The sequence below is a fragment of the Onychomys torridus genome, chromosome 17 (genome assembly GCF_903995425.1).
Source record: "Onychomys torridus chromosome 17, mOncTor1.1, whole genome shotgun sequence".
NCBI lineage: Eukaryota > Metazoa > Chordata > Mammalia > Rodentia > Cricetidae > Onychomys > Onychomys torridus.
This window is the reverse complement of record NC_050459.1, coordinates 19,339,720-19,355,698: the sequence shown is the minus strand read 5'-3', so window position 1 is coordinate 19,355,698 and position 15,979 is coordinate 19,339,720. Positions and strand designations below refer to the sequence as shown.

The following is a 15,979-nucleotide window of genomic DNA, read 5'->3' as shown; positions in this document are numbered from 1 at the left end:
AGGGCCATGAGTCCACATCAGAAGTGGGACACATCTTGTTCTCCACCCACTTCCCTGCCTGAGAATCAGATCCTGGCCACAGGCCTTTGCTGGGAACCTCCTCCCATCTTCCACCAGCTCTGAGTCCCTTCAGAGACCCACCATGCTGCTCGTCTCTGGTGCCAAGTCCTGAGCCGTCCTTGGAGCCCTACCATACTATTGTCCCTCTATCTACCTGTCCATAATGTTAATATTAATAGCTCCAGATAATCTCATCCCTAGGAGACCATCTCTCTTTCTTCTTGAACCATTTGCCCTATTCAAAAATCTAATAGATGTTTCTACACAAAAAACACAGCTTTCACCTCAAAGGGAATAAGTGATAGTTTATTTTGAAGCCAACTTTGCATGACTATGACCTTGGAAGCCCAGAGTTACCTCAGGTTCCATGTTCCCATGCTGAAGAAGTTTCATGGAGTTTTGTAGCAACAGAACAAAGAAAGTAATGGATTAAATAAATTTTAAACTATATTGGTGGGTACATCAGAGAGGTGTTTTTAGCTTTGAGATTGGTGGAAGCTGGTGATCTGCTAAGTTAATAGATTTCAAAAGGGTTTTATCTATTAGTCATGGGATGCTAGTTCCAACACAGAGATGGACAAAGATTAAAAACAAGTCAATTATGCTCTAGGCCAACAACATCCCAATGTCTCTACATCACCGCAATTCTAGTCAGCCAATCAGTTTTGCAGACACAGCTTTTTTACAGGAGTTCTCATGCACAAATGTAATGTCATAATTTAATTGATGTGCAGGACACCTAGTTGGCATCAGAATATTTGATGATACTAGAGAGAATACAACTTATACATATGTGTATATGCAATGAAAAATAGGAATTGATGAGACAGTGTGTATGTAAGGAGCATTAATGTCTGACTCCTTATTCAGTAAATATCAAATAGTCTTGTTAGTCGAAGTTTGGGGCTCCCTTTGTGGTTGCCAGATGATACAGGGTAAATCAGGGTCTCCACTTGGGGTTCCTAGTCTTGCTAATAAAAAAACTTAAGAAGGGCTCTAATGGGAGCTCAAGGACCATTTTATTAATGTTTAAAGAAAAAACCTCAGGGCAGGCAAGCTCCAAGACTTCAGCAGCTGCAGAGAAGAGAGGAAAAAGCCATGCCATTTATGCTAGATGGTCAGACACATGGTGGACAAGCAGCCCCACAGCAAGGAGGAAGTTTTACAGGAACAAGGAGGAAGCCAATGTGTTAAGGAAAGCATGCTTAGAAGAGAGAAAGAAGAAAGGGAAAAGTTAATTCGGAAAGGCAGGCAGACTTAAAACCCTACGTGGCTGTGGCCCATAAGTTAATGCACCAGGGGCCGGGATTCTGGGTAGTAAAAGTTCTGTGTCTCATTATAGGAAACATTTCTATGTCTTGAGTACCCCTTCCTAGGGATGACTCTTAACCAAGCATTGGCCCTAGCCATCTGGAATGTTAGTTCTCCACCTAGGCCAGAGATTCTATTATCCTGACCAGTTTTTTTTTTTTTTTCTCTTCTAATAGGAATAGACATTATGTGTGTGTGTTTTTAAAGATTTATTTATTTATTATGTATACAGCATGTATGACTGCAGGCCAGAAGAGGACACCAGATCTCATTACAGATGGTTGTGAGCCACCATGTGGTTGCTGGGAATTGAACTCAGGACCTCTGGAAGAGCAGTCAGTGCTCTTAACCTCTGAGCCATCTCTCCAGCCCCATTATGTGTTTTTAATAGAGTAGTGTTAAACTAATTTTTAGATATTAAGAAGGTGGCTTAGAAAAAAATCAAGGCACAATAAATGCCAATTATAGATAGGTCAAATAACTTAGAGCATTTGCAAAATGCAAAAAAAAAAATATCAGTTTTCATTCCAAGCTTCATTTTGGAAATGCTTTTAATGAGACAGAATTATGAATAAAGACGATAGAAATTTTAGGATGTTAAATTAAGATGAACATAGGGGATGGAGATTTCTGACCAAGGGCTAGAGAGATAGGTCAGCTGTTGGTAATGGAGGTTACTGCTCTTGTGAGCACCAGCACCTGCCGGTTCATAACTCTTCTGGCCTCTGTAGACACTGCACAAATGCTCACCACAACACTCTCTCACATACACATATATACATAGTTGAGAGAGAGAGAGAGAGAGAGAGAGAGAGAGAGAAGAGAAGAGAATCCCAGAGGGTACAAAGCCAGTTAAGGCTTCTAAGTGACATTAAGCTTGTTTGATTTGCAAAAATAAGCAAAATGTAACTTTGAGATTTAAAATAAATAAATAAATAAATGCCTGGGGTTGGGGATTTAACTCAGTGGTAGAGCGCTTGCCTAGCAAGCACAAGGCCCTGGGTTCGGTCCTCAGCTCTAGTTTAAATAAATAAATAAATAAATAAAGAAATAAAGAAAGAAAGAAAGAAAGAAACAAACAAACAAACAAACAAACAGATAAATAAATAAATAAATAAATAAATAAATAAATAAATAAATGCCTATGATTGAAAAGTTAAGTTAAAGCAAGCAGAAGCAGTGAGCTAACTTGCCATCATCTGACTAAGGACATCCCAAAGCATAAAACAGATAGTGGAACTAGAGACCTTCAGCCTATCAAATCCAGTGTGTTCTTTCCCTTCCTTCTGTGTCCGCCTATCAAAGCTTCCCTCTGTCCTTCCTTCTGGGCCCGCCTATAAAAGCTTCCCTCTGTCCTTCTTCCCTGCAGCTTCTAAGTCACTTCTGGTGTGGAGTTGCTCAGTTCACCAATTTCACCTTTTACTTACATTAAACTTTTCATTTAATTGTGCCTCAGTTTCTCTCTCTACCGAAGACTGTTCAGTCCCATGTGAAACATCCCATCAGATCATTTGGAAAAAGTCAGCTGCTCCCCTTAGAAAATGCATCAAAAGACATTCAAATGCCGTTAGACTTTGGGTAGAGGAATAGTAACCTGAGTGCAGAGTCCATGTTAATGTCAACTGAGTATTTACTGTAAGAAGCTATTGCATCATCCTAACATGTGAGGAAGGTTTACACAGTCCTGAATTCATAGATGATTTAAACTGATCTATGAAGGGATTGTACAACTCACTCCGTGCTCAAGCAAAAGACGAGAGAGTGTCTTTAGTGGTGGGAAAATGTGAGCAGGGAGCTCTGGTCTTAGCACAAGCTGGCTGTGTTTGTTCTCATGCCAACTCATTGGTGTGAATGTGGATAGCTCTGTTGCTCCAAGGGAGAAAAATTGCATCTCATTTTCAAAATGCAAACCCTACAAAGTACATGGGCACTTCCTGCTTTCATTAGAATGACTGGGTGTTATGAAATGTAGATCAAACCATTATGCATATGCTGTTCCTGTACATAATCTTTGTAGCAAATATAACTCTTCAGCTAGACTTTGCACTTGTCCACTGTTGCTTACCTTTAGCATTTCTAGCTTTAATATGCTTTTCAGGCCTGTATCCAAGGGAAGTGCTTACGTGTGCATGCCTACAGAGGACCTTTACAATGTGACTCTGAGAAAAAGTGCCAAGGAAATGGGGTGCGTAGCCATTTTGTTTTTTATTATGATTGTCTCCATTCACATCAATAAACCTTTTCCAGAACAACCAGGTTCAGAGTTCTTTGATGTGGAAATTCCTTTTTGAAAAGCTCAGTTAAATAAGGCATGTAGATTGTACTATTGACTTGTATGCACCATTAGACTGTTACAGGCCAACTGAGCAAGTAAGCTCTGAATGATACACAAAAATAGAGTGTTAAATAGTGTCATAATGTTTGATTATTAACATGTCACAATGTATTATCAAGCACCGTACTTATGTGGCACACCCATGTGCCTGTGGGCTTTCTGGGAAGGAAGGTGGTCAGACACCGTTTATTTTAATGCATACATTACTCCCTGTCCGGCGTTTAAGAAATCAGAGTTTCCCATCTACTCAGATTAGGTTTGTCTTTCGATGACCTCAGTTAATTTCCTCTCCTGTGTCTTCTATGCTGCCCTCATGAATTCACACACTTATAGTCTTTCTAATAATATGTGACTATTAAGAATACTGAAAAAAACCACCAGTTATTATTGTATATTCAAATGACTCCATTTCCCCAAATTATGAGCAATGAAATCTAATGAGCCAAATGTAGGTAACATTTTCATTCTCTCGAAGAAATACTGGGAGTTTTGTCCCTACACAGCATTGAGAGATCATGGGAACCTTCCTTTCCTCATATTCTGGTGAGACTGTGGCATCTCTTCCAACATGCTGAATGCATTGTTAATGCCCCAGAGTTAGACTTTAGTGCTTCAGTTCTAACTGTCATACCTGTCCCTGGTATTTCTACCTCCCCAGCTGTTGTGAAATTACATGATGAGTTACAGGAGTTTGGAAGTTTTCCCAGCATGCGTTTGCTTCAAATGTGTCAGCAGGGCGTCTTCTTCAAAACCTGTGCTTTTTATAGCAGCCAAATTGGAACTCACCTAGTTTAACTCATTTCACTTTCTGTGGGGCTGACTCCTCTGCTCCCGAGCCTTCTTTTTATTTTTGCAAGCGTCTTCCTAGCCTTCTGTGTGCATTAATATCTGCCTTGGCCCAATGGCTCCTTCGAAGTACTTTCTTTCATCTTCCATAGAAGTTTTCTCCCATCACAGCTGGGTTTTTGTTTTTAGTCTAAATTAATAATAAATTGTAATTACCACCAAATTTATATTCTCTAACTTCATAGTTGTTCTTTCTTTCTAGCTAGTCATTTTGATTATATCAAGAACATTATAACTTCTATTTAGAGACAGGACCAACAAAAAGACAGAATTTTAAAAACCTAATATAAGCACATTTACTATTATTATTACTATTATTTTTGCTTTCATATTAAAACTACATAAACTAAATTGCAATAGTTGATTAATTTACACACCCCAATTATGGATAATAAATGACTTTTCTCATTTTTATATATATAAACACTAGGGTTGCTCAGTTTTCATTTGGGTTTGGTTTTAGATTTGCAACTCTCTACACAACTGTCAATGTGACGTTGGCTATGCACCTCCAGAGTGTGACATGACACCTTCATCTCCAGGAGGGAGCTTTGATGATGGATTTTGGCTGCCCTTTGGTTAGTGTTCAGAGAGGGGTCTGCATGTGTGTAAGTACACTCCATCTAAGCTGGTTGCTGTGACCGTTGAAGACTTGGCATTAAGAAGTACAACTGAGAAGCTGATGTTTCTACTTTGCTTGACGTTACTTCAATTTATAGAACTACATGAGGCTATTTTTAATCTAGAAGTGTGAATATTTAACAAACCTCTTCTAATTTTGTCATGGCCTACAGAACATTTCTATGTTATGCAGCATGCCTTTCTGCATAAACATGAATTTCAGAAAAGATGAGAACTTACTTACAGTCTATATTTCTCCAGGGAGTTATATATGACAATGTGCTAGTTTACAACTGAGTTGCATGTTTAAAAACTGTGGGCTGGGCGGTGGTGGCACACGCCTGTAATCCCAGCACTTGGGAGGCAGAGGCAGGTGGATCTCTGTGAGTTCAAGGCCAGCCTGGTCTACAAAGCTAGTTCCAGGACAGCATCCAAAACTACAGAGAGACCCTGTCTCGAAAAACAACAACAACAACAACAAACAACCAAAAACAAAAGTGTGTGTGTGTGTGTGTGTGTGTGTGTGCTTATATGTCTGTGCATGCACATTCGTGCACAGACTAGAGCAGGGCATTGGGCACAGTCCCTTGTTATTCTCCACCTTATTTTTTGAGATGGGGACTATCACTGAACCCGGAGCTCTCCACTTTGGGTAGGCTGGCTAGCCAGAGAGCTCCCGAGACCTACATGACTCTACCTCCCAATGCTGGGCCACTATTATGGCGCCTTCTTTTTATTTTGTTTCTTTTAATTGTAACTAACTAAATCCAAGAAGCACTGAGCACTGGAATGTTGGCTGATCTTGTACAAGTTTTGTGCAGGTAACCATAGTTACAGCGAGTTTGTGAGTGTAACACTTATTCCAGGCTCAGAAGATGGCGCTTCACCACACTTCACATCCTCTGGCTCTTAGGTTCTTTCTGCCCTGTCTTCTCTGAGGTTTGGGGGCAGATGTCTCTTTTAAGGCTAGTAAAACAGCCCCTTAACTGCCCAGCACCTGGATTTCATTGGTCATCCTATGTTTCTTCTCTTCTTTTCCTTTTGTATTGTTTCCTTGGCAGTTTATCTAACACACTCTCATCAGAATCCATCACTGTGGAATTAGTAGTAAGATTTTTTTTTGTTGTTGTTGCTGTTTCGCTTTTCGAGACAGGGTTTCCCTGTGTAGCTTTGCGCCTTTCCTGGATCTCACTCTGTAGACCAGGCTGTCCTCGAACTCACAGAGGTCCGCCTGCCTCTGCCTCCCGAGTGCTGGGATTACAGGCGTGTGCCACCACTGTCCGGCAGCGACCTGTTTTTAACTCCTGGATTTTTCATGTTTTTCTTCTGGTTCCATGTTGAGACTTAGGCATCTGGGTTTGGGCCACTGATTGGAATCTTTTTTAATCCCCCACATTATTTCAGTGGCAATGTTTGCGATGCTCATGTATGGCTAGGTTTCAGTCAGCTTGAGGCACTGTTCCTTTCTCGACCTGAGGTATAGCTCTATAGCTAAGCCTTCAGGGTGACAGGCAAGGCTTCTAATACAACTCCGAGTAGATTTTTTTAAGATTGACTTATTTATTATGTATATATTATATAATGTTTTGCCAGCATGTCCGCCTGCACACCAGAAGAGGGCGCCAGATCTCACTGCAGATGGTTGTGAGCCACCATGTGGGTGCTGGGAATTGAACTCTGGAAGAGCAGCCAGTGGCTCTTAACCTCCGAGCCAATCGCTCTAGGTCCTCAGAGTAGACTATTAATACAGAGGTAACCACATTGGACAGATATGTCCACGATAAAGATACAGTAAAAGCCAGTTAATTATAAACAATCTTCTATCCATCTCCACTAACTTGGGGGGAATAAAGGTACAAAGATAACCTGTAGCACATCTTAAGATGTGAGTTACTAATGGTAAGAGTTAGAAGAAATGAGCCAAGACTATGGGTTATTATTTAAGGAAAGAAAAAAATAGTGGAAGGAAAAGTAAGAGGGGGCAAGTTATTGTTAGAGCAACTGGAGCACCAGAAAACTGTAATTCAACAGAGAATGTGGAGTGGAGAAAAGACTGTGAAGTATGAAAAAGAGAGAAAGGGTCTGGGTGTGGGCAAGTGAAGTGGCTGGGAGAGTGTGGCCAAAAAGGCTCAGAAACAGACAGCTGTAAAACAGCAGAATGCTTTTAAACCCATGGACAATCTAGTTCAAGGAGGCGGATTTAAACCCACGGACAATCCAATTCAAGGGGGCAGATTTTTGAAACAACAGAATAAAATAAAAATAAAGTTAAAAAAATATACCTCCAGGCCACATCTCTTTTTCTTGCTAAGATATGTGTTGTTTATGTCTTTGGTTTAAGAGACCAAATAGTTCCATGCAAAGGGACGTTTGAATTCATAGACCGTACATAAACATTAATTCAAAATGAACTAACAGTCTATAAAAGTAAAACTGAGAAGTTAGAGAGGACAAGACAGCAATTCTAGTCACTCACTGGTCTGTGTCAATCATGGTTTTTGAAAAGTTCAATGGTACTTTCCATTTTCAGAGAAAAGCACACCTTTGATTGTCAAGCATCACGGTGCTCGTTATAAAAAGGGACTTTTGATCAGTTTCTATGTTTTCCTGCCTTTCCTCATCATGTTTGCCATCTGTGTTATTAAGCAGAATATCTCAAAGGGATTTCAGCACAAGGAAGAAACTGTAGTAAGTGGAGGGTAAGTAAACACGTTACTATTTAAAATGCACCATGGAAGTATTTGAACCCAGTTAAGTAATGTAAATACGGCTTTTTGGCTGGATGCTTGACCAGACGAATTGCTAGAACTACTAAGCAAAAGGTTTTCAGGATATACCAAAGCTTATTTCAATTTTCTGATGGGCATCCTTTCATGTCCTGATGTGCCAAAGACAATTGGAGCAACCCAGTAAATCCTCAGGACCTCTCAAGTGAAACACCTCATAAGCTGTAATTAATTTAGAAGGTTAAGTTGATTTCCCAGGCAACCCAAGTGGCCTCACATTGCAAGTCATTTTTACACCTAGGGGATCAATGGAGACAAAGTGGGAGCAGATCTGGGCGTAGACTATGTAGAAGGCAAGAGAAATGGGAGTTTGGAACAAGGCAGATCAAGGCTGGGAGCACTGCTCCAGAATGTTCATGCAGTTAATATCACACGTGTGGTTCTAAACTGCAGTTAAGGGGTTGTGCAGCTTTTGTCTGTGTCATAATATCAATGTAAGCTGTACTTCATTTAGTGGTGGTTCAGGGAAAGCGCATCTGCTGAAGCAAGGGTAAACATCCAGTCTTGTAGTCCCATCCTGTAAGAAAACAATGATGTCTAATTTCCAATGCCATCTCTAGTTCCAAGACTAGGCAAGGAGGTGGCAGCAACTAGTTCAGCCCACTAGCTCGGCACTGTTCCTGATGATTTATGTAGACATCTGTAAAATCATCAAATTGTTTCAGAGTCACCAAATTAAATGTCAGTGGGCATAAAGATTCCTGTGCTGTTGGGACATTTGGGGAAAATCTGGATAATTACCAGAAATTTTGACTGTTGGAAGAAATGCCACAGTTAGGAATCATGGTTTTCAAAAATTTGACAAAACCCTGTCACAGCAGCGTAAGATTTACAAATACTGGTGGTTTCAGGTTAGCAAGAGGGCAGATTCTAGTGGGCCCAAGGCACAGAAGTGGGGCCCTCAGCACTCCATGGAGGATGATCACTGTGCCCGCCTTTGACCAGCACATTAGTGCCAATCTTTCTGTTTCCATTTTCAAACAGATTACCAAGCATCTATCCATGCTCAGAACCTTTTAGGTCCTATTCTCCAGATGGAGTAGCAGAGACAGTGTGCAAAAATCACCTAAAGTTACCTGCGCTCTACTTGAGTTGATGATTCCCTAGATAGGTGTTCAAACCTAGGCCACCATATGTGGCCCAGGAGGACCTCAAACACTATAATGACAGGCCTAGTGTATTATCCTAGTGTGTTATAAGAGGTTCTCTAATACCTCTAATGTTGCTAAATGTAGTTGAAAGATCTTATTAGGAGCCTCATTAATGAAGATTAAATCCATCTAAGTAATTATGTATAGTTACTTGATAGGAACCAAACTAGAGAGGGCTAAGAACTTGAAGACATGTATGTAGATGTATACAAATATTAACAACTGCTTTGATGGGTATTTTAATATCTCATCAATTTCCACATAGACAAGATAGAGGGGAACAATGGTTAGACTGTTAGTTTTGAAATCCAAAACCATAAACAAACAAACAAACAAATAAATAACAACCCAGAAGAGCGCATTAAGTCTTTGAAAGTTAGGATCTGAAAATCCTAACACTGAAATGCCTCACCATTGGCTGTCACCTGCAGAGGGGGTAGTGATACATAGTTATTGATGATTTTTTTCCTAAACGACAGTGTTATATAATCCTGAGAACAATACTATCTCTTTTGTACAGATCGATTTTAGAAGACAATGAAAAAGGCAGCCACCAGTGACAGCATCACAGGTGACTGAAGACAAAATGTTGTCGCTGTGCTCCGAGAGCAGCCCCTCAGCATGCGTACATAGCTGCTCCTGTGTTTCCTCATGCAGACTCCTAATCACTCGTTTTGCATGCCCCAACAAGGCCAACAGAAAGCATTCGCTATTAGTATTCTTTCTCATTGGTTTGGAAAGCTTCAGTGTAAACTGCCAGTAATCAGATTTTTATAAAAAAATCTCTTTAAAGGGATTTTCAGTATTTTCTTAAAGCATTTACAAACAAACACACCTCTTGATTTAAGAATCTAATTTGCAAATGTATGGGAGCTTGTCCTTCGACATTTGCACATTCTTCTTCATCACTGAGACTCTATGATGATTGTTAAGGCATGCGTGCTCCTCAAGTTCTAACTGTCACAACCCACTTGACACACATCCCCCACAATATACCTGGAAATAAGGGGTGGAATTTATGTTGATGGGAGGACCAGGAGAGATGACAGGGCACAACTTCTTACAAACCAGAAAGACAATTCTTGATCATAAGACAAGATAAAAGAGATATCCACATATACTTTACAAAATTTTTCCTTGTTTATGTAAAATTAAAGATATTTGATACCACATCTGAACAAATAGAAAAATTCCAAAGTTCAACAAAGCAGTACCTCAAACATCCATCCAATTACATATCTGCCATTGATTTACATCTGACTCTACTAAGTAAGCAGATTGCTGTATCCTCATCTGTCACTCACCATTGGGGTGGGGCAGTGGGGGACACGCCAAGACCTAAATTTCTTATTTAAAGTTGTAAACATCTCAGCACCCATCCCATTGCCCATATCCTGGCAGTATGTTTGAACCGGGTACCCAGATGACATCAGAGGTAGTGGTAGAGGTGCCAATTATCTACTGCCACTGGGTACTCCACAGACACACGGCTTGCAGAATTATCTGGGTGCACACTTTAAGGGGTAGCCTTCCAACACATGAATACCCCAGATGAGAAAGTGAGCCAGATTGCTTGGTTATTGGCAAGGATGACAGTTCTGCTGACAGAGTTGGAAGCCATGAAGCAGATAGGATTACCAAGAGAAGAAAACCTCAGCAGGGTCATTGGGGGCCACATCTCTCTCACTCTGAGTGAAAGGCAAGACTCACTGTACCACTGAGAATCCAAACTTCTGCTTTAAATGCTCAAAAAGGGTTGTCTCATTTTGTTTTGGGAATAGTCTACTTTGGTAGGGCTGGAAGTATAGGTGTTACCCTAGCATTTCAGACTAGGGGTGGTAAGGCTAGCTCATGGGGAAATTTTGAAGGAAAATGTATTTCCTGAACAAACACTAATAAGCTGGGCAGTGGTGGAGCACGCCTTCAATCCCAGCACTTGGGGGAAGCAGAGGCAGGTAGATCTCTGTGAGTTTGAGGCCAGCCTGGTCTACACAGTGAGTTCCAGGACAGCCAGTGCTACACAGAGAAATCCAGAAACCCTATCTTGAAAAACAAAAACAAAAGAAACACTGAAAAAAATTATGTTTATTGACATACATCAGGAAGACACCACCACCACCACCAAACAACAGACCCAAAGCCGCAACAAGAACCAAGAAGTTGGACAAATAAAATATAGTTTTCTCAGTATCAAAATTTATAGACCCTCTCTGTGTCCAAAGTTTGTTTTCTTATTACTCTTCTAAAAACTGACTTCTGAGTTTATGGATACTGAGAAAGAAAATATACACAAATGAATCATAAGCAAAAAACACAAACAGGTTTTAGGTGTCATGATGAGAAACTTCATTTACCTACAGGTGAGTGATGGTGTAGTCAAAATACTTCCGAAGCAGTAAGAGCAAGTTGTGGCGAGCCTCTGGGGGGGGGGGGGGGGGTTCGGGGGAGTTTGCAGGGAGGAGCCTGATTCTGAAGAGCATGATGTCTTCAGTAATAGGGACTTACCTTCCAGATGGTTTACTTTTACTCATGTGAAGTTTAGAATATGCAGCTGAGACAGGTAAAGCCCATCTGACGACATGCTCTTTCCATGTAGCCACTGCAAACTGGTTACATACAAAACAAACTGGGTGTTGGGGGTGGGGACCGTAGCTTTGCAAATCTTGTGGATCTTAGAGAAGGCCAGAGCATAGTCGTGGACTTAATCATATTCATTTATTATGTTAGTGAAGTTTCTATACCTATAGTTGCATGCTATAAACTGGGTTGATTTTTGATAATGATGAGCATTTTATAATGATGAGAATAATGATGTGAGTGAAGCTTTTCTACTTCCTGTATGTGTTTTTGTTTGTTTTTTTTACAACAGGAGTTAGGCACATTGAAGCCACAATGAAGGAAGGACTCCACCAAGAAACTCTCTGGGCCTTGGACTGATCCAAGAACAAGAACCAGCCCATCTCTTTTTCTGTGGCTTACAGATTTCAGTTTTACATACCTCCAAATAAAATCTATGGCTGAAAGTCTACACACTTGTGTCTGGTGATGTTTCCCTCCGAACTGAGGAGATCAGCATTTTAAGCTGCGGACATTCCATTATCTACTGCTGTTCCCACCCAAGGGCCAAAGCCAAGAGCAAGCAAGCACTCCAACCTATTCCTCTCCAATCACTCCCCTGCTCTATCAGGTCAAGATTCAGGATACCCAGAGAAAGATCTGATGGGTGGGAGCACTTCCTATAGGTCGCAAATAGTCACTCCTTTGAAAAGGAATTTCTAGACCGAGTTCGTGGTCAGAGGTATTGATAATGGCCCTATGACCCCCTGAAAGCTGAGATTTGGGATATTTCTTGGTATTTGGGGTTGTGTGGCTATTTTTGAATTGAGACATTCCTCCTAATGGAAGGAACCAGGCTCATAAAACTCAAGAGGAGCAGATGACTCCGGAAGTACACTTTCAGAGGTTGCAAGGCCCAGAGGCCCCTCCCTGTGTTCATTAAGCAGTAAGTGATTGCTGCGGCAGAGGAAGGTTCTCTTCAGCTGCCTGCAAGCCAGGCAAGGAATTCTAGGGATGTAGCTTTTGTGAGTCATGACAAAGCTCACACAGATGGGCCATCTGGTTGATGTAGCTGCCTTGGAAGTGACTCCAAAAAAAACCAAACAAACAAACAAACAAAAAAAACGAGCAGGTTCACCAACCCAGTCTTGGGTTGAGTTGTGTCTGTAGTGAGTTGGAATTTTGTTCCTAACATTTGGTGAGCCTGAACTCTGCTATGTGCTTGCTAAAGCCAAGCTTCCTGTGGGTGATTTTCTTGCTGCAGTCTTTATGGTCCGAATCCCCCTCTGCATCTCCACACCTTGACCATGATGCCTGAGTCAGTGTACTGTTCATTAACATCAAGTTTGATCATGCCACAGAGCCTTTGCTAAAAGCAAAGATAAGCCAAGCTTCACTGCGGAGACCTTTTTCAAATACCCCTCAAGTGATAATGGATAAGTGTAGACCATCCACCCAACACAGTGTTATTCAGCCTTTAAAAGAACAGACCATAAATATCACCATGAAATGGTGAACCCTAAAGTCATCATGCTAAAAACCCAATCAGAAAGTGCCACACATGACAAGAATTAGCTTACAACTAGTAAACTAATTTAGGGCTCCTAGTGGCTGGAAATGAAATGTGATGGAGGGGTAATAAGTTCTAAAATTCACAGTTAATGACTGTACATATTCACAAATGTTTTAACATCACACACTACTATACCTCAAATGTGCGAATCATATAGAATATGAATTATCACAAAACACAGATGTTTAGAAGACACAAAATTTTATAATTATACATTTCCTTTTTCCTCATTGCCACTAATATTGGATTATGGTAATGATGAGTCTACCTTATTTTAGTAATAATTTCTTAATTCTTAGCAGAACCTAAGCTGACTCAGTTTTCACTGTGACCTAAGCTTACTATTTTTGTGGCTGTTGGCACTGTTACTCCATACTACAGACTTGCATCTGGTGATTCTTCCCTCTGAACCGAGGAGATCAGCTTTTTAAGCTGCAGACATTCCATTATATCTACTGCTATGGAAGATGTGCTACAGTGTCAGGTTTTAGAGAGCCATGGGTGCAGGAGAGATGGGCTTTGTGTGTGTAGAGTTGGACATTCTTGGGAAAGCAGGAGGTAGTAGCTCATCTCTTTCTCTATAGGCTGGTGGCTTCTCAAGGCCACCTTGCCTGGCTGCCCTTCCCATTTCTACAGTTTCCAAGTGTAACAGTCTCACCGTGCGGGCTAGTTTTATATCATTTTGACTCCAACTGGAGTCCTGTGGGAAAGAGGGACTCTCAACTGAGGAAATTGCTCCATCAGATTGGCCTGTGGGCAAGCCCGTGGTGCATTTTCTTGACTGCTGATTGGTGGGAGGGCCCAGCTCACTGTGGGTGTTGCTACACGCCCTCTCCCCCGCAGGTTGTTTTGCATAGTATGAAAAAAAAAAAAAAAAAGCTGAGCACTTCATAGGGAGCAAGCCAGTAAACAGCACTTCCATGATCTCTGCATCAGTTCCTGTCTGGGGTTTCTGCCCTGACTTCCCTAGATGATGGTCTCTGAGCTACAAGACGAGACACATTCTCACATTGCTTTTGGTCGAGGTGTTTTGTTGAGATAGTCACCATTAACAAAACACTCATTGCATTCCTCTCTCTGCCAACCCTAAGCTAGTACAGCAAGAAAGGAAGACAGGAGAGGAGCGCTTTATGCTTTATGACTACCTTGCCAAGATCAAGTTCCTTTACTTGTCATGTTGATAATACGCGTCATTTCTAGCTTGCTTTCCGACTTCCATCACAATACAAGAAAAATGCCAGAAAACCGGTCAAGTGGAGAGAACAAAAACAGCCAAACAACACAAGCTATGCTTGTTTGCACTTTCATACCTTGAGCTAGGGCCTGAGCTGGACGCTGGAGTCCGTTCTGAGCCGGGTGGAGGCCCTGAGCCTCAGACGCGCCCTGGGCGGGCGGTCTCCCATGCTGCCCACGTGCCCCTCGGCGGCTGCCAACGGTCTTGAGCTCGGCTGTGCTTTCTGCACTCCGACCCAACCATGCCCCTGCTCTTCATACTTGTTGAGCTTGCCATGCTGTTAGCCCGCCTCGGTAAGGCCCTGCGAGCCCCCCAACTCTTTCCATTTTGCTTCCCCAGAGCTGAGAGAGGATACATACCACTGTGCTCCTGGATTCCTACTGATGCCCTTCCTCCATCTTGCCTCACCCCAGCCCCGGCCAGGTGAACCCCGGGTAATCATGGTGGCTTCCGCTCTGTCTTTGTGTCTGGACCAACAACAGGAAATCCGACTGGTCTTCCTAGGTCCCTGCATCCTGCTAAGGGAGATGCAGGTGCTTGTGTACCATCAGCACCCTCTGATTGCTCCCCAGACCCCCGAGAGACACGGGTGTCGTCATGATTCTGAGGAGCAACAGGGTGGCCGGGTTGAACGGCGTGTCTTTTGTCTGTATGTCATTTTCAACGGGTCGTTAGAATGTCATCGGAAGTTGTGCATGGAGGAAGAGAGTGGGTTTATCGTGAGTGAAGTAAGTTTGTTGACGACTTTAGGGCTCCGGGTGCGCTCAGGAACACGGGCTGGAATGTGACTATTATGGATTCGGGAAACAAACCAAAGAGGGGGGGCGGAGAAAATTAAAAATCTACAACAACAAAATACGAATTCTTGTTGCAGATTCAGAAGGCATATACCTGCATATCACCGTGCCAGTGAAGACAGAGCCACCCAAGGGCGGACTTTCAGAAGGAAAGGTCAGTCATCCAGGTTTCCTTCTCACTGCTCGGGTCTGAGGGTGAGCTTTTGTTGACCATTGCATTGGCTATAGTCACGTAAGCACCGCACAACCTTTTAGTTCTCCGAGTCCCCGCCCCACCACTGTCTCCGGGCCACTTCCCTTTTCTGGTCTCCTTCTAAAGTCCTGTTTTGTTCTTAAATGTCAAGAAGTAGTGAACAATTCCCAATAATCATTCTGGTAGGGAAAAAAAAAAATCAGTGTATGACACATTAATGTAAAATGTGTGCAACAATGACCCAACATGCAAATTCAAAGCTTTGTTAGTAGCCACCAAACAATAAATTGGTTTGCAGTAAAATTTAGACGTGTAAAATTAGACAGAAGTCAGCATAAGTAGAATTAAGTTAGAAAAAGGGATGTGTGTGTGTGTGTGTGTGTGTGTGTGTGTGTGTGATTGGATGCGTGCAATGCCAGGGTCCCTATGTGAAGGTTAGAAAAAGTCGGAGGGAGGCACTTTTCCCTCTCTCCCCTGTCAGTCCTAAGGACAAAGCTTACAGCGTCTGTCAAGCGT

General features: G+C 41.9%; 2 protein-coding genes across 2 annotated transcripts in view; both read left to right on the top strand.

Moving 5' to 3' along the window:
* Positions 1-9,055, top strand: part of LOC118569183 (A disintegrin and metallopeptidase domain 3-like) — a 48,800-nt gene extending 39,745 nt beyond the window's left edge. Inside the window, exons 17-20 of the mRNA XM_036166912.1 lie at positions 3,470-3,556; positions 5,016-5,130; positions 7,704-7,872; positions 8,944-9,055. Of these exons, the coding sequence (XP_036022805.1) occupies positions 3,470-3,556; positions 5,016-5,130; positions 7,704-7,872; positions 8,944-9,055 (483 nt within the window). The remainder of the gene's footprint in view (positions 1-3,469; positions 3,557-5,015; positions 5,131-7,703; positions 7,873-8,943) is intronic.
* Positions 9,056-14,714: 5,659 nt separating this feature from the next.
* Positions 14,715-15,979, top strand: part of LOC118597609 (disintegrin and metalloproteinase domain-containing protein 18-like) — an 85,859-nt gene continuing 84,594 nt past the window's right edge. Inside the window, exons 1-2 of the mRNA XM_036209196.1 lie at positions 14,715-14,766; positions 15,348-15,424. Of these exons, the coding sequence (XP_036065089.1) occupies positions 14,715-14,766; positions 15,348-15,424 (129 nt within the window). The remainder of the gene's footprint in view (positions 14,767-15,347; positions 15,425-15,979) is intronic.